The 23,938-nt window shown below is 44.4% G+C and overlaps 2 protein-coding genes across 5 annotated transcripts in view; one reads left to right on the forward strand and one right to left on the reverse strand.

Annotated features, from left to right (window-relative positions):
* Nucleotides 1-2,525, reverse strand: part of RBM27 (RNA binding motif protein 27) — a 21,168-nt gene extending 18,643 nt beyond the window's left edge. For all 3 annotated transcript variants that reach the window (XM_057383440.1, XM_057383441.1, XM_057383439.1), the window contains exon 1: nt 2,391-2,525. In XM_057383440.1, the coding sequence (XP_057239423.1) occupies nt 2,391-2,449 (59 nt within the window). In that variant the 5' untranslated portion in view covers nt 2,450-2,525. The remainder of the gene's footprint in view (nt 1-2,390) is intronic.
* Nucleotides 2,526-2,709: 184 nt separating this feature from the next.
* LARS1 (leucyl-tRNA synthetase 1) overlaps nt 2,710-23,938 on the forward strand; it is a 25,393-nt gene continuing 4,164 nt past the window's right edge. Inside the window, exons 1-28 of one of the 2 annotated variants that reach the window (XM_057383443.1) lie at nt 2,710-2,946; nt 3,619-3,737; nt 5,555-5,642; nt 6,267-6,347; nt 6,793-6,933; nt 8,010-8,171; nt 8,833-8,945; nt 9,350-9,413; nt 9,958-10,025; nt 10,377-10,602; nt 11,695-11,782; nt 11,870-11,946; nt 12,580-12,633; nt 13,416-13,556; nt 14,315-14,392; nt 15,272-15,357; nt 15,442-15,507; nt 15,595-15,677; nt 16,209-16,347; nt 18,342-18,554; nt 19,398-19,455; nt 20,173-20,236; nt 20,811-20,994; nt 21,216-21,306; nt 21,824-21,964; nt 22,499-22,639; nt 22,718-22,828; nt 23,675-23,785. In XM_057383443.1, the coding sequence (XP_057239426.1) occupies nt 2,941-2,946; nt 3,619-3,737; nt 5,555-5,642; nt 6,267-6,347; nt 6,793-6,933; nt 8,010-8,171; nt 8,833-8,945; nt 9,350-9,413; nt 9,958-10,025; nt 10,377-10,602; nt 11,695-11,782; nt 11,870-11,946; nt 12,580-12,633; nt 13,416-13,556; nt 14,315-14,392; nt 15,272-15,357; nt 15,442-15,507; nt 15,595-15,677; nt 16,209-16,347; nt 18,342-18,554; nt 19,398-19,455; nt 20,173-20,236; nt 20,811-20,994; nt 21,216-21,306; nt 21,824-21,964; nt 22,499-22,639; nt 22,718-22,828; nt 23,675-23,785 (2,994 nt within the window). In that variant the 5' untranslated portion in view covers nt 2,710-2,940. Of the gene's footprint in view, nt 2,947-3,001; nt 3,738-5,554; nt 5,643-6,266; nt 6,348-6,792; nt 6,934-8,009; nt 8,172-8,832; nt 8,946-9,349; nt 9,414-9,957; nt 10,026-10,376; nt 10,603-11,694; nt 11,783-11,869; nt 11,947-12,579; nt 12,634-13,415; nt 13,557-14,314; nt 14,393-15,271; nt 15,358-15,441; nt 15,508-15,594; nt 15,678-16,208; nt 16,348-18,341; nt 18,555-19,397; nt 19,456-20,172; nt 20,237-20,810; nt 20,995-21,215; nt 21,307-21,823; nt 21,965-22,498; nt 22,640-22,717; nt 22,829-23,674; nt 23,786-23,938 lie in introns of those variants that run through there. The other variant, XM_057383442.1, reaches the window with a different exon arrangement.

A 23,938-nucleotide genomic window follows, 5' to 3' on the forward strand; every position in this document is an offset into this window, starting at 1 on the left:
CACCCCCAGCACCAGCACAGCTGCACTGGGGCCATGGAGCCAGCCAAGGGCTCTCTGCAGCCACAGCCCAGTRTTTCAGTTGCCTTGTGACCCCTTCCCAACCGCACCTGACACAGGTCCCACTTCTCTGCTCTTCTGGAGCTTTGCTGAGGGAAAACAATATTTCTTTTGCCCAGACAGCCACCACTGCTGCTGAGCCCCCTCTCAGCCCAGCAACCACACCTCCAATGGCTCTACAGACACAGCAGAGCACGGAGCAGGGAAGGCACTGCACTAGGACTGTGAAGGATTAAACTATGTTTAAAAATTAAAACATTGTTATAAGGTAGTTCAGAAAATGTCACCAAGGTCCACTTTCAATACACACACATACAGACATGTTCTGCACAGCTTCAGTGACTGTCCTGATTTGGTGGGGTTTCCTCCCCCAAGGATATTTCCATGCCATATTTTACAGTAACCTTTTAATTGCTCATAAAATGCTCGTAAACACCTGAAGGGGAGCAGTTACTGACCCAGGTTCTCTCCCCATAGTCCCTCACCCTTGTCTGGCTCTACAAAGACCAAAGATATCAACTTTGTGCAGTGATAGTCCACCACTAATATTTAAATTTGATATTGCTTTATATTCCATTATTCAGATACCAGAAACACTCCAGGTATGAAAGACAGTAACAGTGTGACATGATTAAGCAACAGCTCCTTGTTTGACCTCTCATGGGGTGCAGCTATCAGATAGGGGCAGGAACCTAAAACACTCAGATGATCTAAAGATTTTTTTTTAATTAATATTTAGAGTACAGAGTTGTGTATTTTYTGAGAACAGTAACTCTGGAAACAAAAGGAAAAATTAAGAAGTATATATACCTCAAAATAATCTCAAGTAAGAAAAAGATCAAGAAAACAAGCAAAAGGCCAAGCAGAGGACAACTGGTGACAGAAATAAAAATTCTAAATGAGCAGCAATCAAGCAGCTCTACTCCCATATAGCCTGCAACAACATCCAGCCTCCACTAAAAGCCAGAGTAAACGGAGCAATTARGAACAAAGAAACCACAAATTGACAGATTTTACAATTCTTATGCACACAGAGAAATAAYGTGTATGTGATGCATTCACTGTGTGTAATGTACTGGGTCCCTCACCCACTGCCTACAAACCTTCAATTTCAAATAGAAGAGTCCATCCCTCACATCATAACCATTCCCTTTTGTTCCTCCATACGTTAGTCCCTCTCCAGCATCWCATCCCATCCCATTATGCAGTACAGAAGCACACAATGTCAGTGCACTTCTCCAGGTAACCAGTCTGTATTGTCACTCCAATGTCACTGTGGAGTCCTTGACTGTCAGGGCCCACTGGSCAATTCCTCAATTCTCTGCCTCTCATCCTACAGCACAGTGAAAATGCCCGAGGAATGCTGGAGACTGCCTGGAGGTGGCAGGGAAAGTGCAGGAGCGGGAGTCATGCTCCAGTCTAGAGGCTTTTGGTGAGGTTTGACYAGTGATTGTAACAAGGGACAAAGAAAGTTGTGAAGAAGTTCCAAAAGCCTAGTACTTAAAGACAGCAGCTGAGCAGACCTAAGGCCTATGTGAAACACTTCCACATGCCTTGGTTGTACTTCATGGGAGTACCTAAGGCTGGCAAGGCACTGACAAGCAGCTTCCCTTGGTGAGACCCACTGACCCCTCGCTGTGCCTGCACCATCAGCACCAGCTGTGTTCAGGCACCACAGAGCACAGGACCAGCACAAATACAACACCACTCTGCAGCCAGGATGAATTACAGAACACACAAAACACATGACATGACCTGGATCTATGGTGACTCCATCCCAATCCCACTGCAATCACCCCATATGTGACCGATTGCCCCCGGCCCAGAGCACTGAGTGCCACGCTCAGTCCCTCCTTGAACATCTCCAGGGATGGGGGCTCCACCACCTCCCCGGACAGCCCATTCTACTGTCTGACCACCCCTTTTTTTTTTTTTCATTAGGAAATACATCCTGCTGTCCAACCTGAACCTCCCGTGGCACAACTTGAGGCAGTTTCCTCTCACCCTGTCCCCACTCCCTGGGCGCAGGGCCCGACCCCCCCCACCCCGGCTGTCCCCTCCTGTCAGGGAGTGGTGCAGGGGGAGAGGTTCCCCCGGAGCCTCCTTTGCTCCAGGCTGAGCCCGCCCCACAGCTGCTCCTCATCAGACTYGCGCTCCAGACCCTTCTGCAGCTCCGCTGCACGCTGTGGGAYAAAAGGCCCCGGCACCTCCCCGGGCCTGGGCTGTCCTGCACTCCGGGCGCGCCGGGCCCGGGCCGGGGCAGGGCCGTAGCGCCTCGGCCGGGCCCAGCCCGCGGGAATCGCTGCCCGCCCGCTCCRCACGCCCGCACTCACATGGGCTCCAACAGCTTGGCCAGCCAGGACTTGAGCGCGTCCACACTCTCGATGATCATGATTGCCCCGCGCCGCCCGCTCACAGCTACACCGCCGCCATCGCTGCGGCCTGCCCGGCACCGCCCGCAGCGCAGCCTGCTGGGCACGGCRGGGGCGGGGCCGCGCCGCCAGCACCAATCACACAGCGCCGGCCCGCGCCAACAACCAATAGCAGCCGTCCAGAGCCCGAGCCGAGGGTCACGGAGAACCAGCAAGTTCGGTGGAACGAGCACATGAACCCGCGGCGACATCTTGGGGGGAGCTCTTAAAGGGGCAGCGGTTCGGCTGCGCACACCTGGARTAGGCGCGCCAGGCTCATTTCCCCTTTCCGTGCCGGGACAAGTGGGCGCGGTGATCGCCCCGTTCTCTCTCTCCCGCCCTCCTTCTCTCCCCTCTCTTTACGATAAAAAGAGCTCGGTCTCCCCCCGCCCGGTGCCTTGGTACGGCCCGGTCTCCCCCGCGCAGCGCCGCTGTTGGTTCGGCCGGCGCGGAGCCCGGCAGGCGCGGCAATATGGCGGTGAGCTGAGGGGAAGGGACGGGGATTCGGGGCTTTGGGGCGCTGCGGGGGCTCTGCCCTTCCATAGGGCTCCTCACCGGCTCCTGGCGGTCACTGCGGCGCCGCGGCCTGCGGGAAGAGGGTCCTAAAGGGGCGTGTGCGGGGCTCTGCACGGCGGCTGCAGCCCCTTGATGGAAAAGTCTTAGGAGTCTCTTGAGTTTGGTAGAAAACAGCTAAATCCTCARCCTTTGKGAGCACAGAATCTGTGCTGCTTKTCTCCTTTAGCAATTCCTGTGCGTTATATGGTGAAAGAATAGGATGCTTTGACKYTTGCCATGTGTTATAAAGTAGTGAGGGGAAGGGCTATTTAACACCAATTTAATTAAAATCGCTTGGACTGCTTTACCTGAATAATTCCGTGAATTACAATTAGAGTTGTTACCAGACCCTCTTCCTGGCGTTGGGAATGCTATTCCCACTTTATGTACGTCAAGAGGAAGATCATATGGTTTCATAGAGACATTAAAACAGAATTCTATCGGTTTTTTTCACTTATGATTTATATCCTCTTCTACCTCCCTAACTCAGAYCTCTTTGAGTTTGTTCTTTATTGACAAGATGGTGTGTGTGTGGTTATGGAGAGTTCTTCTTAACCTCTTCTGCCAKACTTCTCTTCCTTACTCTGTTGGACAGGAACGTAAAGGAACAGCGAAAGTGGATTTCTTGAAGAAGATTGAAMGAGAGATCCAGCAGAAGTGGGACCATGAGCGAGTGTTTGAGATCAATGCTGCAGACAGGAAGGACCAGAGAAGGTGTCATTGTGTTTGGTTTTTTACATGTTTTATCTTTAACTGCTTAAAATGACTTTTCATTCAAAATCTGCATGGCCCCTTTTTAATGAGAGTATTCATGACTAGCTGGAGGGACTTACTCACACATTGTCGACATTTCTGTAACTGATGGCTTAAAGAATCTGAGTGTGTGGCCAAGTTCCAGTGGGATGAGAGAAGCTTTTTCATTCCTTGGCAGTGTTCTCTGTGGTTTTAAATCCTGGTTCTTTTTGGTGACTTGTGCTCTTTGACACGGAGGAGGTTGCTCAGTGTGATGCTTGAGCCCTCACCACCGGGGAGATTTCCCTTTGAGGGAAGGTGTGTCCTGTCTGCCTCTCTGAGAGAACGACAGAGCTACACAAAATCCTTGGTCCTGCTSTAGACCAACCTCGTGTACTTTTGTAGGAATGGAGGAAGGCCAGGTGTGTGACCATTACTGTTCCTCAGATGAGGGGCTGGGGTTTCTTTTCTTACATGAATTGTATCACACAGGTTTGTCCCACCACCTGGTTGGTTGTGGTGTTTCCTGGAGCAATCTGCCTTCTGTCTGTGCTGGGTTTGGTTAATGCTTTGCTTTGATAATGGCATTCTGTTCTGGTGGTCTGAGTTGCTGTCTGTTGGTTGTAGAAGGTGTTTATATCTTGGGTTACATTTCCTTCCACCTGGTTGATTCTGTGATTGTTCTGAGCTGTCTCAATGGGCTCTGAAGGAGTGGCCAGGTGTGGCTCCCAGGTGACACAGGAGCACTGCTGCAGTGCCTGGGCAGCTGTCCTGGCTGGGGCTCTGCCAGCCCTGTCCCCAGGGAGCTCCTGGGGGTTCTGGCTGYAGGGGCAGCAGATGAGCCACCTTGGTCACCACTGACTCCAGCCTGAGTGAGGATGGAGCAGAGTGCGGGGAGGAAGAGCCATTCACAGGTGCAGGGAGTGCTCTGTGCTATTGAGGAAGACCAGATGACTCTTRGTTTTATTTTTACCCCAGAGTAGGCCTGAGAGAGGTGTTTATCCTCTGGGAATGCATAGCATGCTTGAGAGCACWGYTCCTTTGGGATCTGTTGATCCATGMTCTTTACTGGTGTGGAGAGGCTGCCTGGGGGAACAGCATTAATCATATGGGAAGGTCTCTGACTGGAACAGCAGTGACCTTGGCAGTGGAAGGTTAATGTTTGGTGTGTGGGGAAGTCAGACTGAACCAAGATAATAACTGTAATGGTGTAACAGGTGCTGAGTTCTTAAATGGTAGATCTTGCAAGTAAACAAATGACTTGGCCTTCATTCCTCCATGTTTATGGATTCAGGGAGTGTGTGAAGGGAAGAGAAAAGGTGTGAAGTAGAGTCCAAACATAGCAGTAGAAATTCACAGTGTCCTAAATGTAAATATTGTCTTAGCTGCATTGAGGGCTCAGGTTCCAAACACCGTGCAGCAATATTCCTGTGAAAGGAATGGTTGCTTTGCAGTGTGCCATTAAAATCTGAACACACACAGTGGGAGATTAAATAAATAACTTTAAGCCTTTGCTGTAATTAATTTACAGAAGCAGGATTAGAATTTGTTACCTTTGGGAACTTGTTGTATCTATTTCAGTGTTTCTGTGTAATGCCAGTCCTCTGTGGGTTTTTTCTTTTGTGTTTAGTTTATCAGCTCTTTAAAATCAAAGACTCCTGTTATTGGCAAGGAAAAGATGTGAATGTCACTGTGGGCTGATAATAGMTGAACATACCARTCATCTGTTTTGCTYGAGCATTGTGTGRTAGTCATTAAAAATCTGATGATGTRTTTTAATTCTTTGACTTTCTTCTCAGCAAAGGAAAGTACTTTGTTACCTTTCCTTACCCCTACATGAATGGCCGCCTGCACCTGGGACACACGTTTTCCTTATCTAAATGTGAGGTAAAAGTTCTTTGCTGATACCTTTAAATACTRCTCTAGAACAAATGCTGGTTTTGTTATTCAGTTTTGAGCTAACAGGATGCCTTGTCAATTCCTTTAAAACTTCATTAATGACTTATTAAACTTTCCTTTTTTCCCATATTTTCAGTGGGAATATTTCTGGCTGATGGGAAATGCCATTCATGTCTTTTTTTTATCTGATGAGATTAAGCTGCAGGTGTTTCCTCCGTTTGTTCTTTCAAATGAGATTTTTAGGAGGTGCTGCTAAATGGGTCAAACTTCACAAGAGATCTGTCCCTTTTGTTTGTGCTTGCTGTGCTCTGTGCCTCTGTGTGTGGGAGCAATTTTTGGGTGCTGGTGGGTAGGATTCCACACCATTGCTCTTTTTGCACCCGTTGGTTTCTGGTCAGAGGCAGCCTGGAAGCTGGGCACTCCCGTGCCTGTGCAGCTGCAGTGGGGTAGGACTGGGAACAAGCTCTGTTCTCACCTTTCTGCCATGAATTCCCTCCCCAGCTGTGTGTCTGTGCTCACCTGTGTGTCAGGAGCTGTGTGTTAAAGCAGAAATCACCCTGGGTTTGAGCAGGTGCCAGTCCTGTTTCAGCTGTGCCATTTCCCTGTCTGTAGTTCGCAGTYGGGTACCAGAGGCTGAAGGGGAAGAGCTGCCTGTTTCCCTTTGGGCTGCACTGCACGGGGATGCCCATCAAGGTGAGAGCTTTGCACTTGCTGGGGGCTGTCTCTGATGGGGTTTTTATCCCTAAGGCTGCCTGGAGCCTTGCTTACTGTCCATCCCCAATATCACCTTAGTTTRTTTAAAAATTCATCGGGACAGCGTGCTTTGGAACCTGAATTTGTAATGAAGATGTGTTGTGCTTGAACTATAACACCACTTTCTAGAAGATAAAGTGCTGTAAAACTAAATTTTACTTGTATGTTTTCCTTTGCAAGAAARTCCTCACAGTTAAACCTCTTCCGGCCCTGGAAGGTGTTTTGAAAGTKGCAGGATCTCCTAGATGTTAATGCAAGGTCCAGAAAAAGTTTMAAGCACTTAATGCATGGAATGTAAAATCTTACCAGTAAAACCCACTCTTTGGCTGTGATTGCAACTGATGCCCCAGAGAAATGCTGACATTCTCCCAATAACTCTGTTCAGGCTTGTGCAGATAAGCTGAAAAGAGAAATGGAACTGTATGGTTGCCCACCAGAATTTCCTGATGAGGAGGAGGAAGAGGAAGAAAATTCTGGTAAAAAAGAGGAAGAAATTATCATCAAAGACAAAGCAAAAGGCAAAAAGGTAAAGTTTAAACCAAGCCTCTTTGGACTGAGAGCACTGAGTGTGCAATGTAGGCCTTTCCTCCTTTGGGCTCAAACCTTGATACAACGATTTTTTTTTTTTTTCCAAAGTAGCTGAGTACCTTTAAGGTAGACTTGAAAAAAAATGCATGAACTGCATGGTTCCAGAGATACCATGTTAATGCAAGAACCCTTATTGGTAAGCTAATGCGCTGCCTAATAGTTTCCAGAGAAAAAACAGATCAGATCTGGAGTAATGCTCTCATTTTTTTCTCCATTTTTTTTTTCAGTCCTGTCACAGAACATTCATAAACAGGTTGTAGGAAATTGCYCTGCTTTCTCAGAGGTAGAGGATGAGTGTTCCTGCTGTTCTGATAATTGACTTTTAAGTTGGTATCTAGCCAAGTCTGTCTAGATAGGCTCAGTAAAACCATCCAAAGTATTTTTGCTTACCAGGTATTTAAATGAGATTTAGGATATTGGGAGTATCCCACAGTAAGCCAAAGAATCAAGTTTAGCAAAAGTTTAGAGATTTCTGTATGTTGTTTATGTATGCTAAAGAGATTGTCCTGCTGGCAGGACTGGGTTTGGGCTTCTGGGTGCTCTGCAGGATGGAAGGTGTGACTCTGCTTGTGGGTCACTCTTGGGCAGAGACATGAGATACTCAAAGGAAACAGTTGGGAAATGTACCATGAGCAGTGACAGGAGCAAAGCTTTTTGGTACAAGTGTATAGTGCAGGGCTGTCCAGTTTTCTGTGGTGCAAACACCCCTGGGTTTAGCAGGGCCTGGAGAACAGGCCATTCCTTGCCAGGCTGTTATGGCAGAGCCTCTGCAGCTGTGTTCAACATAGGCATGGAGCAGTTAGGAACAGGAGGGTTAGCAAATGTCCAGTAAATACGAGGTAGGAAAGAGTTTCGAATGGAAACTCTAAACGTTTATCCTCACTTCTAGARAGATGATGTGAGAATATTTGTATTTACTTGTGTATTAGGAATCAGAAACTATTGTGACTACAGGAAAATGCTCTTGTGGCTACAGGACTGTGGGCTTCTTCCTAATCCCAGCTGTTCTTTCAGAGCAAGGCTGCTGCCAAGACTGGCTCTTCCAAATACCAGTGGGGGATCATGAAGTCTTTGGGTCTRTCTGATGAAGAAGTGGTCAGTTTTTCTGAAGCTGAGCATTGGCTGGATTATTTCCCTCCCCTTGCTGTCCAGGATCTGAAGAGCATGGGATTGAAGGTGACTGAGAAAATCCACACCTCAGTTCTACAGGCAGCCATACCTGTATTGTTACTGTGTTGGTGATTGTGCTGCTTCTCCTTGTGATTTTCTGCGTAATAACAGCATCATTTTAGAAATGTTTCTGATATTTATGGACTCAGTCATTTAACCTCTTAATGGTATTGGGTGACAATTAAGTGCTTTCTTATATAGAGCTTGTACCCTGTCAGCTGGAAATGAGTCCAGTAAAGGAATTATGAACTATGATTCCCAGGTGAGATGATTTGTCTGTAGTCAGTTTTGGCAGTACTTTTATTTAACATCGTGTCATTATTCTTCCGAAAGTACTTGTCCTGCTGACAGCAGATTTTTGAAAATGAAGAGAGGTAAAGATGCTGAAACAAGGCAGTACTGAAATTCGGTTTGAATGATTGGTTAAAACTACTACAAAACCTCTAAATTTCTCAGTCAATGGAGGGATCTTGAGTCTTTGACATCTCTGCTGTGAGAGAGCAGGCACAGATGTGTGTTTAAGCTTACACCCTTTGTGGCATATATACTTGTATTGTCCTTTTGGAAAGAAAGCTCTTGTTGTTTTTAAAATAATAGTTGCAGTATTATGAGATTCCTTTAATTTCTTGATTGTGCTTACTTACTGGAGCATCTTGCCCATTTTCAGGTGGACTGGAGGCGTTCCTTCATTACAACAAATGTCAATCCCTATTATGATTCCTTTGTACGATGGCAATTCCTTACACTAAAGGAAAGAAATAAGATTAAGTTTGGCAAACGGTAAGCTGGCACTCACTCTGCGTTTTTAGGAGTGTGGATAAACTCAGCTGGACCAAAGACAGCTGTGCCTGTGACATGTCTCTAGACCATGCTTTTAATTTGAATGAAACCAGAATCTTTCATTGCCAGAATGTTCACTGTCTGACGTGGTGTAGTTCTTGTGCCAGCAAAGCATGTGAGATTTGTCTTCTGGGTTTAGTTTTTCTGTGGGTGCTAATTGAAAGCAAATAAAAGTCAAATCTGAAAACTCTTGTGAAAAGTGAACGTTGGCACTGATGGAAACAGACCTACACAAAGTTTGAAAATACTATTAAGAGGTCTTCTTTTCTCAGAGAGTATTTTTTTTTCTTCTTGCTTTATGTGTTATTTTGCTCACTGCTAAATGAAAATACACTTTTTCCTAGGTACACGATTTATTCTCCTAAGGATGGACAGCCTTGCATGGATCATGATAGGCAAACAGGAGAGGTAATATTTTTACTTGACACTTTTCATGCATTGCTTATGATCTTAAATACTGAATGGAAAGTAAATTGGATCTTGGAGCAAAACATAATTTGTGGGCACACAGTCACAACTGTCAGTTGTCAGTGCATGTGAAAATTTTATGTACTTCTCTCTGGAGTGGATTTGTCTGAGACTGTGGGTAGTATTTTCCATTGTAGCTGGTTTCTGTGATCGTTTGGCAGTCTCTGCCAGCAGCATCAATAATAATACTACTCCATTGTGTTATTACCTGTTGACACTAAACAAACAAGCTGTTGTTAACTTAGATATTGCTGAGATAGTGTCTGTGACAACTAAATTTTTGGCTGTAGGAAGACAGTATAACCACTGTAGCCAGCATTTTAGTGAACAGTCTTTCATGTGAATGGAAATGGGATTTACTCTGAGGAAAGCCTGAGTACCTTAAGTAGGGTTTGGTTTAGGTTCCTACAGAATAGGGTGTATTTTCTTTCCTGCTCACATCTTTTTCATTTATTGATTGTTGCACTGTTTTTGGGAATTGTAGGGTGTTGGGCCTCAAGAATACACGCTAATTAAAATGAAGGTGTTGGATCCTTACCCTGCAAAGTTGAGGTAGGTCTTGACTTTTTAGTGACAGATAGGATCTGTCTCCTGTCCAGAACTGACCATTGAATTAAACAGTCTGTTTTGCTTAATGCAGAATTTAATTTCACCTGGTTATTTCCATCACTTCAAACCTGGTCATGTTTTGAGCTGTTCTACTCACTGTGTTTGGATGAAACTCAAGTTGGAGTTAAAAAAAAAAAAAAAAGAGAATGAAAATGGAAATCCCACCAAAAAATTAATGACCCACTTCTGTCTCTTAGGACACATTACTTCAAACTGATATTAGTTTAAAAGCCTGTTCTCTATGATTTGGAATGATTTTATTTTGATAATGTACCCAATACTTTTTCCTYCCAGTGGCTTGAGAGGAAAAAACATCTTCTTGGTGGCTGCCACACTTAGACCAGAGACCATGTTTGGCCAGACKAACTGCTGGCTGCGGCCGGACATGAAGTACATCGGCTTTGAGACCGGGAGCGGGGACATTTTCATCTGCACGCAGCGTGCTGCCCGGAACATGTCCTACCAGGGCTTCACCAAGGACAACGGGGTCCTGCCTGTGGTCAAGGAGCTGATGGGAGAGGTGAGCATCCTGTAGTGTGCTGCTCAGCCTTAGCTGCTCCCGTGGGGTTTACACTTRGAAAGGTGATGGTGGAATTCTAACACTCAGCAATACAGGAGCTGCTGCAGAAATTGAGGAGTGACAGTTTTTAGTGACTAACAAAGCGAGTGGCAGGCAGCTTCCTTGGCAGCTAAGCCACAGCAACTGCTGAGAGATAAACCTCGTGCATTTACCTGGGGGCAGATGCATTCCCATTGCCTCAGCATGATTTGGTGAAGGGATAGAGTTATGTAATGTTTTTCTGCTTGCTGGGAAGAGTGAATGGAAAGGCAGGGAAAAAGTAATAGCTAGAAAGGGTTATGTGGAACAGGCTTTTGTTGGTGCTGACATTTCTAGTACATCTATGTGAATGAAACTTTCTTAGCTGAGCAGTTGAATGTCAGTGATTTTGGGATTTGCTGTCCTTGTGAATTTGTGCAAGTGTTGTTGGTGGTATTTATACATCCTGATATGAAATATCTTCAGCTGTTTGCATCCCTCCATCTCCATTCACTACAACTTGTCACCATCTTTCTTGAAATTGCTTTGAAGAGTGAAGTAGAAAATACAGGTTTTTTTTCCTTTGTTAGTAGACATGATGTGAAYTAAAGCAAATTAGTGAGGTAGAAGACAGCTGCCACACCCAGACAGCCTCCTGTCAGTGTGTAAATGTCTTYACAATAAGCTTTCCCTTCTTTGTTCAATGTAGCTTTTGAAACTGSCTTCCTAAGCCCTGCCTGCCTCGATGCTGTTTTGCCTCAGATACCTGAAGCTAAACTGTCCTTCTGCTTCCTATGTTTTCCCAACTCTACATAMTAGTAGTTTAGGTTTCTTTGTATTTTGTATTTGACTTTTCTACCAATAAGTAATCTTTATACTGTCTCAAATTGTACCACAGGTTTTCATAGGTACTTCGTCCTTGTCCATCTATATATAAAATGTATTTAAATTATTTGTTTGTGATGTGTAAGGAAAATTTGCAGAAAAATTTTAAGAATATCAAGCCAGGAGAGCTTATGCTACTGGGCTGAAAGTCCCTGATTTACTGTAATGTTGTTCCTTTGTCCTGCTCAGGAGATTCTTGGTGCTGCGCTTTCAGCTCCGTTCACCACCTACAAGGTCATCTATGCCCTGCCCATGCTCACCATCAAGGAGGATAAAGGTAACTCTGCCACAGAGCCTGCTGGATCACCACTGGCATTAGTGTGTGGGGCCTGATCTTTTCATTTGTTTGTTTTCCTTTGCCAAGGAACTGGAGTGGTGACAAGTGTTCCCTCTGACTCTCCAGATGACTTTGCAGCCCTGAGAGACTTGAAAAAAAAGCAGGTCAGTGTCTTWACTGAATTGTTTCTGTTTCCTTTCCATAGTAAAGAGGGTCAAAAGTGATTATCAGTGGGTCAAATGAAATTCACTTTAACTGGCGTTTTGCCATCTCTAACTTGAAAACATAATAGTTCTGAATAAATGTTTAAACTGACTGGGCTAGGACAGATTTTTTTTTTCAGGCTTCAATTCTGAGTTTTGGATGAGAACCATGTAACTTGTGCTGCATGTTAAGGTAGAGGAGAGCACCAGTGAAAAAGAAATTAATTCCTGTTGTGGGAATGACTTGCAGAAATGAGATGAAGATTCGCAATGAATTTAAATGAGACTGAAAGTAGTTGTTGCTAACTGCAAGAGCACCTCAGTGTCTGAACAGCTATCCCTGACTACTGAACTTTTGTCCATTCATCTCAGGGTAGAGCAATATGAGCTTTTCCTCTCTTAAAAGATGGAGGTAATTATGGCAAAGAATCACCTGGAAATGAGATGGGGATTGAGCTCAGGTTGAGAAGGCAGGGAAATGGCTTTGTCTGCTTTATAATAAAACATTATGTCCAAAAAAGACACTATGAATAGATAAAATCTTTAAATCTAGAAGTCTTCTATCTATTGCTTTTTTTCCCCCCAACTTTCAAGGCGCTGAGGGTGAAGTATGGCATCAGAGATGAAATGGTCCTGCCRTTCGAGCCGGTGAGTGCTCCCACATGTCCATCCATAGCACACAGCAATGCTGTGCTCAGTGATGAGAAATGAGCCAGGAGCTGTGCCTGCCTTGTACAGACTTTCTATGTAAAGTCCTTCTCAGCTGAAAGAACTGAAAAAAACTTAGAGTAAAATTTTCATGTTTTTCTGTAGTTAAAGGATTCGGTCTGTTAAGAGTTGCGACCAAGATTTATTATTGTATGCTATACGTCAGAGATAAAGCAAAGTATCAATTTAATGGGAATTATTGTTTTGGAAAATGGGATGGGTCATAATACTGATAGCCTATTGGTTGATAAAAATTTAGTGCCTTAATGGCCAAATTCGGAGTGTGTCTGCTCTATGCAAGAGGCTGAAGTCTCTCACTGTTAGTGCAGCCTCGTGGCTGAGGCAGTTTTCATTAGAAAATGCAGATTACAGGTAAAGCCATCCCAGTATAGTGCAGTACTCTTGATTCCTTATGCCTGCTCCAGCACCAGGACAGCTCAGTATGGTGTCATGGCCCAGGATACAGCTCAGGAGTCATCCTGGGGACTGCTATGGTGTCATGGCCCAGGATACAGCTTAGGAGTCATCCTGGGGACTGCTGTGGTGTCATGGCACAGGATACAGCTCGGGAGTCATCCTGGGGACTGCCAGGAGCTCCTGCTCAATGAGCACAATTGCACCAATGTGCTGTAAGCCCAGTGTAACTTGTGTTAGGTGCTGCCAATGGACAGAACGAGCAGTGTGGTGCAGCAGGGTTTTGACAGCCTTTTGTTCATTCTCAGGTGCCCATCATTGAAATCCCGGGCTATGGCAGCCTTTGTGCTCCGTTTGTCTGTGATGAGCTCAAAATCCAGAGCCAGAATGACAGAGAGAAGCTTGCAGAGGCCAAGGAGAGAGTGTACCTGAAAGGATTCTATGAGGGAGTAAGTAATAAAAGATTTTGGTAAGTGGTTTCTTGGTGAGTTTGATTGGGAGAAAAAAAGGCAGATAAAGAATTTAAAAAGATCTGAAGAAGGAGGGAGACTGTCCTTTTTTTTCCAAAGTGCTTTTCATTTAGGCTTCTCCTGCAGTCAGGTTCTGCAGTTGGAGGAGTGGTGTAGAATTGAAGAAAGTTTCCACTCATGCATTCCTCTGTTCTCTGAGCTTTATAAACTGATTTCCTAACAAGTGATCACTTTCTAGAGAGCTGATCTATTTTGTTGCAAGTATAGATTGGGAAATGGATATGAAATGAGCAACGTGTTGCTGTGTTGTTTTTTTTTTTTTGTTGGGGTTTATTTTGTCTGTTTGGTTTTTTGGTTTGTTGTTTGTTTGTTTCTTAGTGTTGGTTGTTTTTGTTTTGGTGTTTTGTTTCGGAGTTTTTGGTTGGTTTTGTCTTTTTCTCCTGTCTTTACTTCAGTAGCTGACTGTGTATTTCTCAGCTGCCCTTTAAGGAAGCAGCAGTTTTTATTTCTGACTCCTTGCACTTTATCATCTGTGTAGATGCTGACTTGATGTGTCCAAACTGTTTTTGGGTAAAGATGACTACACTTAATGAAAAAAAAMCAACTACTGTATTCTTATTTTTTGCATGTCAAAGATTACAGTWGCTGCTACTTCCTTATATTGATCTGAACACCTGTGGCACACCTATTTGCTAAGTTTTGGAAAAGAATCATCTCCTGTGACTCCTCTTTTACAGGTGATGTTGGTGGATGAATTCAAAGGACAAAAAGTTCAAGATGTCAAGAAGCTAATTCAGAAGCTGATGGTRGATAAGGTATGTGACAGTGTGTACACAGCTCCTCTGAATTGTCYATTTTGTCCTTTTCACAGGACTGAGTCGCCAGAGAAACCCCTGGTGTGGTTCTGCAGTTCTCAGGGTGTTTGGGTCACTGTAGAACACTGCAGAGGGGCACCGGGTGTTCTTGGGCTGAGTAGCTTAATTCGAGTTCTCTTATTCCCTGCCTTATCCCATCACCTTACCTAGGACATGTTCWGGTGGTCCAGTTTATTTAATATGGCTGGGAGCATACTGGAAGTGTAGGACCTGTCAAATCTCAAGTCACTAAAGGGGATGTGTGATGTGCAAACMCCCCATTGTTGGGCTCATCTTTCAGAGAAGGGAGAGCACTAAATGAACAGCGATTGTGGCATCCCCCTAATGATGCTTCCCTTATGAGGTTGGGAGTGGGGAGGCTTTGGTCATTCACTCATTATGCCCTTGCTGTTGCAGCATTGTTATGTCCAGATTATAACATAACCCTTCATGCCCTGCATCAGCACACATGGTGTGTGCAAGTAGATTTGAAGCTCAGCATCCCATTTCCCATTGCTTTTCTCCCTCCCTCTCTCCCCCAGGGTTTCMTATGAGCTGTTTCAGTCAGTGGGGCATAGTCAGTGAGGAATATTTTGTGCTTATGTCCTCTTTATCCTCAAGTGTGGAGACATTCTGTACAAAGTGCTATGAGCTGGTACCTCAGCGAAGCACACAGCCAAGCCTGACCCTATTTTACCCAAGGGAATACTGAGGCAGAGACTGCTGAGAGTAAATGCTATCAGGTTAGAATGGAGGGGATGCTTTTTAGTCAGTTATCAGGATTTTCAAGACTATGCTAAGTACTTTAATCTCGGCTTTCATTGCCCTTTCAACTCTTAGGGTGAAGCCATGATTTATATGGAACCAGAGAAACAAGTTATATCAAGATCTGCTGATGAGTGTGTCGTGGCCCTTTGTGACCAGTGGTAAGTGAAGTAAAGCTGTACTTATAAAGTTGCTCCAACTATACCCTCCTTCTTGATGCTCTAATAAACCTTTCCTGACTGTAGGTATTTAGATTATGGTGAAGTGAATTGGAAGAAACAGGCATCAGAGTGCTTGAAACATCTGGAGACGTGAGTTATGAACGTGGCTGTAAAGGAGAGTGACTTTGCCTCTGGTGTCTGWGAGGGTTGAAAGCTGTAAGAGCTTCTTTCTTGCAGATTCTGTGAAGAGACTAGGAGAAATTTTGAAGCTACCTTAGGTTGGCTGCAAGAGCATGCATGTTCCAGGACATATGGCTTAGGTAGGCAAAATGCTACTTTTTTGGTTGGTGCTTTGTAGGGATGTACTTCTCATTTCATTTGGCAGGCTTGAATTCTGTGTACCATCCCCAGTGCTGTAGGGAAGTGTGGGAACAACATTGTCTGACTTAGTCTGGGCAGCATCCTGGTAGCTTTTTACCTGGGCCATTGATTTGGAAGGGACCTCAGAAGTGGGAATTAATACCTTTTCTTGGGTTTTCTCCTTGAATTCTGATTAGCCTTCAYCTTGTGTAGCCTGACATGGGACAGCTGCTAGAAGTGGGCTGTAACTCACCGCAAATGTTCTTGAGCTGAGCTGGGTCAGGAAACTGATTCAAAATCAGCAACTGTTTGCTCTTGAGTGAAATTTTCAAATGCATAATTTAACTTCTGAAACGATTATTTCTAAAAGTGTAAGCATGAGTACTGTTGTATGTTCCACTGAAAGCCATAAACTGTTATGTGTGTTGGGAGTGGTGACTTTGGGCAGGGATGGTGCTGATGTAGCTGACAGCTGCCTTTCCTCTCTCCAGGGACCCGCTTACCTTGGGATGAGCAGTGGCTGATAGAGTCTCTCTCTGACTCCACTATCTACATGGCCTATTACACTGTGGCTCACCTGTTACAGGGAGGGAACCTGAGGGGCCAGGGAGAATCTCCTCTGGGCATCAGGTAAGGAGAGCAGATCATAAAATTCTCTTTTAATTGGATGTTCTTATCTCCTGAATTGCTCTGCAGAAAGACTTGCTAAGGAGGCTTAATCTCTGCTGCTGTGCCTAAAAAACATCATTATTAAAATTAACCTACTGTGAGCTGAGTTAGAACAGTTTTGCAGAGGGGAAATAAGGAAACAGAGAGAGTGGAGAAATGCCTCTGAAAGCAGAACTGTGTGGAGGGTAAATCACCTTTTCCAATACTTGTTTGACCTGCCCCAAAATGGTCCTTGCAGGTGATCAGGTGATTGGTTTCAGTGGCTGCTGAGGCGTTTCTGCTTGTGGGGACTGCTGTGCACCATAATGACTTGTGTACTGCAGTGTACAGAGGGGCAGGACTTAGCTCTGAGGTTTGTCACTGTCACTTTCCTAGAAGCTTAGAACCATCTTTTATCCACATCTTGTCTGTGGAAGTCTTCAGAACGAGAGGAAGGAGGCATGTGATCTCTTAGTTGGAGTGACTGTTGAACTGCACTTACAGGGGTCAGAGAGATGAGATAGTACAGCTTAGTCTGGAATTGAAAAAGCACATCAGATTGTGCCTTGAATTGTCTGCTCTAATTCTGTGTAGTTTATGAAGTAATTTCTGGAGTAGTTTACATATTGGAATTGAAACTTTCCTTACTTGATGCTATAACTAATCTGAAAACCATTTCCAAAGTAAAGATTCTGATTCTTACAGACAGAAATGGCTCTGAGAGASTGGGCAGGGCTGTCATTTGGGCTCAAACCTGTCTAATTACACAGAAGCTACACACAAGCTAGTCATGTCTGGAAACAAGCTTTGAAGTGAGCATCMTGGGCTCTGAATTACAGATTTGGTGTAATTAAGCATGTACAATTAGAGTGCTCTCCCATGTGAGTAGATAACAACATCTTGCAGCCTTGGAAAATGCTTTTTACTGATACTTGCTCTGTGGCATGAAGGAAAAGGGTTTTATGGTCCATCATGTCAGTGACCTTCAGTTACAGTGAATGGGGCACCAAACACAAGCTCAGTCACAGCACAGCAATTTGAAGCATAGAACGTGAACTGCCAGAACCCAACCAGCAAACCTGGGCCTGTAAGATTTATTCTGGACTGGTAGTACASCCCATCATCTGAGGTGGTGGTTAAATGTGTCCTGGAAGTATTTGGGGTCCAGAATGCTCTTCCTCTTTGCATAGTGCAGGGCAAAGCCCCTCAGCAGATGCTAACACATGRCAAACTTTGGCTTGGCAGTATTTAWTTTGGAATGCAKGCAGGCAGGCASTATCTGGTGCACTCTGCTGAACTTCTGAGGGCCAGGAGTAAAATCCTCTGAGACAAGGATATGTGTTAATGCAGCCCAGTGGCTGCAGAGCTGTGGGTCTCAGCTGCATCTCATCAGTATTTTCATCCAAAATTGTGGATCCTATCTCTGGTAATTGGTAAGATGGGTCTCGCAGTAAATGTTAATTTTAAATGTTCATTCCATTTGAAGTGGGAAAATGCATTCCATGTAGGAGGCAACCTTGAACCRTACAGCAATTCTCTTCTGCCCTCCTGCTCTTTGACTTCTGGGAAGCCAGAAGGAATGGCTCTGTGACACATACCAGTGAGGTGCTCTCAGGGTTCACGTAAGGTCACAGGGGGTGCTGGGGGTTGGGTGGTGACATTTGGAWAAGAAATGATTGGGTTTTGACATTCAAGATTATGCTCTATTATTCACTTTATGGGAGTCTTCATGCTTTATTGGRAAATCTTTAAGGGCAGTTTAGGTAGGACATGGCTTGAGCAGTTCTGAGTTKGTTTCTGATGTTGGATTCACTCCCCTGAGCTCAGGCAAAGGACCTGGGCMCTCTGTCCATGTTTGCTGCTCACGTGGACTGTGGTTAGAATGGATCAACAGGTTAAAGCTGCCTTTTACMAAGGACTGTGGAGTGTGAGAGTGGCTTTTACTGACACTGCAATGTGGGACTGATTCTGTGCAGGGCGCATCAAATGAGCAAAGAGGTTTGGGATTATATCTTCTTCAAGACAGCTCCATTCCCTAAAACTGAGATTCCAAAAGAAAAATTGGATAAGCTGAAGGAGGAGTTTGAATTTTGGTATCCTGTGGATCTCAGAGTTTCTGGCAAAGATCTTGTTCCAAATCACCTGTCRTACTACCTCTACAATCACGTGGCCATGTGGTCAGAACAAAGGTAGGTTGGGATGTGATGCAGGAGGAAAAGTTGGTGAATTTGCAGTTCCATTGCATTTGCTGGTGATCTTCAGACTGTACAACATTGAGAATGGTGTTGAAAATGTATTCTTTCCTATTGCAGCTTTGTTACAGTTGTCTATAATGGGAGTTATTGAAATGGAAGGATTTTTTTTTACTGTTATTTCCCCTGTTTTTTTCTGCAATATCTGCTCCTATGGATTTCCCAGTGTTGAGTTGTCACTGGAATTTATGTGACTTTATTATGACGTCCTGATTCCTTCTCAAGGATGGTTAAAACATCCATATCTATTCCCATGGACTGTGCAGGACAGGTTGAGAATCTTTGCCCATCACATGATGCTTTTAGGGGAAGATACTGTTTGCATTCCCTTGAACTTTGGTTTAAGGATTKTATTAAACTGTATATAGGAAAAGTGGGTTTCTGATGTACAGTAGAGATGACTSTGGGTGATTTAATAGCTCTTCCTTCATGGATAGATATGTGGGCCAGCACTATTGTGTACTCTTGGGCAGTGCCAATCACTGGCCTTTAAATTAAAAATATTGCATAGAGGAAGGAAGGTGAAATAAATTAACTGTAATTTCAGGTGCACTGCTCCCTGCTTTGCATTTCAGCAATGATAATCCTTGGCCTTTGCACTGTAGTTCTTTTTATCTTCAGAGACACTCCTTGATATATTTAAGACAAACCTTAGGTTTTTTCTTTGAAGATTTCCCTTAAGGTGTTCATCCCAAACTGGAACATAGAATGTTTGTTCTTTTTTTAAAAAAGATAAAATGTATTTACTTGGCCAAAGCTTTGTATCTTGTCTTCAAACAGAGAAAAATGGCCAGTAGCTGTGAGAGCCAATGGACATCTGCTCCTCAACTCAGAGAAGGTACGGCAAGGTTTTGTGCATGACACGACTTTTGTGTTGTCAAAACAGGCATTTGCTGGCCAGGGGAGCAGCTTTTTGGGATTTAAGTGGGGGAAATAGTGATATTTCTTCATTAGTGCCCTTCAGTTCTTCATTCATTAGAGGTGAAGATCTGCCTTTCCTCTGATTCTGTGTAGGACTTCTCTTGAAGTAACTTCACCAAACTGATGAAGAGTTCAGTGCATTTCTGTTAAGTTTTAGGGTAATATAGAATGTTTATTTATTTAAYTAAAGTTTAGGTTTTTAAAGCACTGGAGTAGATGCAGTGAGAGAAAATAGTTTTTGCCAGTGACTTGGTAATATGTTCAAATTCTGACACTGAATTGAATTTAAAGTTCCTGAACTTAGGAATTAGGTCTTGGAGACCGTCTGGTATGAATCAAAAAAAACTCCAAACCAGATCATAGCGGGGTCTTTGAAAAATCAATGGAGGGTGAGCTGAAACTGCCAGTTTTAAAGTGGTATTTGAATTTAATTTGGGGAATTTCTGRGATAATATTTTGGTGCTGAGTGCATGCAGAGTTCAGTCTGTTTTTGCTGTGAGACCTTATTCAGATTTATCAAAGTGCTTTTTGCTGTGATTCATRAGAAAATGTTTTGCTCAAACCCTTGTTGGGTCTGTCTTGCTTATCCACCAACACAGGCTATGTGTAAGAAAACAAACACTCTTTCTTTCAGATGTCTAAATCGACAGGCAACTTCCTCACTCTCACTCAAGCTGTTGACAAGTTTTCTGCAGATGGTGAGTGTGTTCTGACCTGCATCTGATTGTCAGTTATGCCAAATGACTAAAAGGAGTGTTTTGCTCTCAAAGGAGGTAATTGGAGYACTGAATGGCAGTAAATCTGCCACTTACCACCTGCCCTTGTTGAAAAGCTGAACTCCATKTGGAAGATTGGGATGTGTGTTAGCWCACCTGGTTCAGCCAGGAGCTGCTGCTGGGCCTGCTTGATCTTTGTGTGTTCATGAAGAGATCGCAACACACCCTGGTGTGCATGGGGTGTACATGGGGTGTACATGTGTGTACCCTTGGTGTCCCTGTGTGCCTGTGCTGCTCCTTCCACACTCCTGCATTTTGGGCAGTGACTGTGCTGCTCTCTTGGTTCTGGTGTCTGTCTGGCCACTTCCCAAGGAGGACAGTGCTCCTCTCTGGGGGAAGTGTCTCCTCTAAGGCATCTCTGGCTGGCCAGGTGGTTTGACTTGGCTTTGCATTTGTCAGCTGTGCCTGAAGTGGGCTGTCACGGGTGCAGGAGGCACAGCCCTCCATGGTATGGGCCAGCTCCATGGATGAAATCCATCCATCCTGTTTCCCTCAGGCATGCGTTTGGCCTTGGCTGATGCTGGAGACACTGTTGAAGATGCCAACTTTGTGGAAGCCATGGCAGATGCTGGCATTCTTCGTCTCTACACATGGGTGGAGTGGGTGAAGGAGATGATTGCAAACAGAGACAGCCTGAGGAGTGGCCCAGCCAGCACCTTCAATGACAGGGTCTTTGCCAGGTATGGTACAAAGGTTAATAATAGTTTGGGCCAGGTTTTTTCCTTGCAAGGAGGAATCCTGTCGTTATTTTTTTTCTACTAATTRATGAATTCCGTAAAACAGAGCACATTGCAGAATCGGTTATGGTGTTTGGCTGTGCTGGTGACAGTTTTACACAGTGTTGCCATTTTGTGGGGCAGACTATGCAGTACTGATGCTGTCACTTCCCTTCCCTCCCCAGTGAGATGAGTGCAGGCATAATGAAGACAGACCAAAATTACGAGAAGATGATGTTTAAGGAAGCTCTGAAAACTGGCTTCTTTGAGTTTCAGGTAGGAGGTGCAAGAAACTCCACTTTGTGGATTTCTTTTGATCCTGCTGTCTCTGATCCTTAATTATACAGCTGAATTGGAATCAGAATTGTGTCAATAAACAAGASTATTTCAGTGGAATAAATGGAATTGTAGAGGTCTACTTGTGTCAGTTTATAAAGGTCCAGAGGAAAACAAATGCCATGCTGCAAATCTAATATGAACAAGAAGCGGCTTAACAAGGGATATTATTAAAAAGTGTTGCCCTTCTTTAAATCTTTTATAATAAGGGACATCACCTGATACCCAGCTGTGATGTTTTTGGCTTTTATGTTTACGCCAATGAACAGTTTCTTAAGGTACCACAAAAGTGCAAAAATCCAACTGGCAGATTCACACGTGGGTGCTTCAGGAAAATACAGTTTTTAGAACGCAATAACRGATTATTACAAGCTGCTCACATTCTGCTCGTGTGTGTTCTTGGCTCTGGGTGTTTCTCCCTGGCAGCTGAGTGTTCATGGCTGTGTTGTTGTTTCAGGCAGCCAAAGACAAGTACCGGGAGCTGGCGATCGAGGGCATGCACAGGGAGCTGGTGTTCCAGTTCATCGAGGTGCAGACTCTGCTGCTGGCTCCCATCTGCCCCCACCTGTGTGAGCACATCTGGTCCCTGCTGGGGAAGGTACTGATGTTTCAGTTTTGTTGATTCAGAGTTTCTATGGATGTCAGTAAACTCATGTCACGCTTACAGATGTTACTCGTGTATAAGTAGAGGAAATGTGTCAGAATCCAAGGAGTCACAATGGCTGGTTGTCCCTGGGACAGTGACTGCAGGGAGCTGGCCTGTTGCTGTGATATGTGCAACATTAATACCAGTCACTGTATTGTCTTGCTTACAGAGAGATGATCTAAAATTAGATAAAACAATGCAATAGTCTTACACTTGAGTGTAGAGCTTAGTTTTGATTTTTTTTAAGCCCTGTGCTTGTGGATGGCATTCTGTAGCCACATGGTAGTTGTGATTGTATGTGTAGTCCTGAGCACACTTGCGGAGAAGTGTTTGTTGGCTGTGTGCCACCGCTTTACAGCCTAGTTACACTGTGCTCCCTGAGCCCAAACTGGCTGAACTCCATTTTCCAATCGAGGTGGAATGGTTGGCAAACCCACCAGGTGATGTGTGTTCACTGAGTGCATTGATGTCCTCCTGTGCCCACAGCCTGACTCCATCATGAGGGCCTCGTGGCCAGCAGCAGGGCCCGTGGATGAGGTGCTGATCCGCTCCTCTCAGTACCTGATGGAAGCAGCTCACGACCTCCGGCTGCGCCTCAAGAGCTACATGGCACCTGTGAAGGGAAAGGTGAGCATCATCTCAGTGTGCATGTGTGAAATGCTCTATTGCCTAGGGATTGCTTCCTCATTTGTTTTATTTCCTCAGAAAAGTGCTAAGGAGCCTTGCCAGAAGCCTTCTCACTGTACCATCTACGTGGCCAAGAGCTACCCGCCCTGGCAGCACACCACCCTGTCGGTCCTGCGCCAGCACTTCCAGGTGCTCGTCCCCTCCTCTGCCCTGCAGCTGCTTGCCTGCTTCTTGTGGGCTCATTCTCCTTCTGGAAAACGTTTATGAGCTGTAACTTGTTACCAAATTATTTTATTTTTAATTTTCTTTAGGCTTTTACAACTGTGCAGGAAGTTTTGATGCTTAATGAACATGTCCCAAGGACTGTCATTGATTTGACAGTTGCATTTCGATGGTTTTACAATCTGAGTAAAAACATGCCCATGCTCTGTTGTTTCTTTCATTTCTAAGTGGTTAGCTTTTAAATATTCTTTTCAAGTATATATTTGAGGAAACATAGTTGACTGACAGACTGCTGCTGCCTTACTCTGCAAGTGGGCTTAGAAACTTTGTTCTGGTCCTTGAGTAAATGTGTATCACTCAGCAGTGTTACAAAAAATAGKTTGAAATTGAATAAATCAGTCCTAAGAATAAGTATATTAAGAAAGCAGAAGGATCTGTGCTTCTGCTGTGGGGAAACTGCTGACAGTGGCTTTTAGGATCCCAATGAACCATCCTTAGCTTGAATGCAGCAGGGCTGTAGCTGATAGATTAGGGAGCCTTGACTATTCCAGCTTGTGGAAAAGAGAGAACCCAGTATGCCTCATGTGGAATTTGTTCTTGGAGCTCTTCACCCGTGGGCATTGTATGGGCTTTTATTTCTGTATTAGTGTTCAGTGCTATTTGGGTTTCAAAAGGATGAGAAAATTACCTGTGGAATSAATGATGCTGACAAACCTTTCTGGTATTTATGGGAAAGCAGGCAAGGTGTATGATATTGAAGGGCAAGTTTTTCATGATTCCTGTTCACTTTAATGATTGTTGATCTGTGTTTAGATCAGTGGAGGACAACTGCCAGATAATAAAGTAATTGCCAGTGAGCTGAACAACTTGCCAGAGCTGAAAAAGTATATGAAGAAGGTGATGCCTTTTGTTGCCATGATTAAGGTGAGTGTCAGAGGGACAGTTCTGGTACAGGAAAAGCTTCTCTGAATGCAGGTGTTACTTTGGAGACATAAAAACTGAATGTTAGAACAAGGCCAGAGTTAACTGATTGTAGTATGTCTAAGGGAGGAAAAAGCAGACTGTTCTGAGCCTTGA

This window comes from Malurus melanocephalus, unplaced genomic scaffold (assembly GCF_030028575.1).
Source record: "Malurus melanocephalus ecotype Western Australia unplaced genomic scaffold, MMel_1.1 scaffold_633, whole genome shotgun sequence".
Lineage (NCBI taxonomy): Eukaryota > Metazoa > Chordata > Aves > Passeriformes > Maluridae > Malurus > Malurus melanocephalus.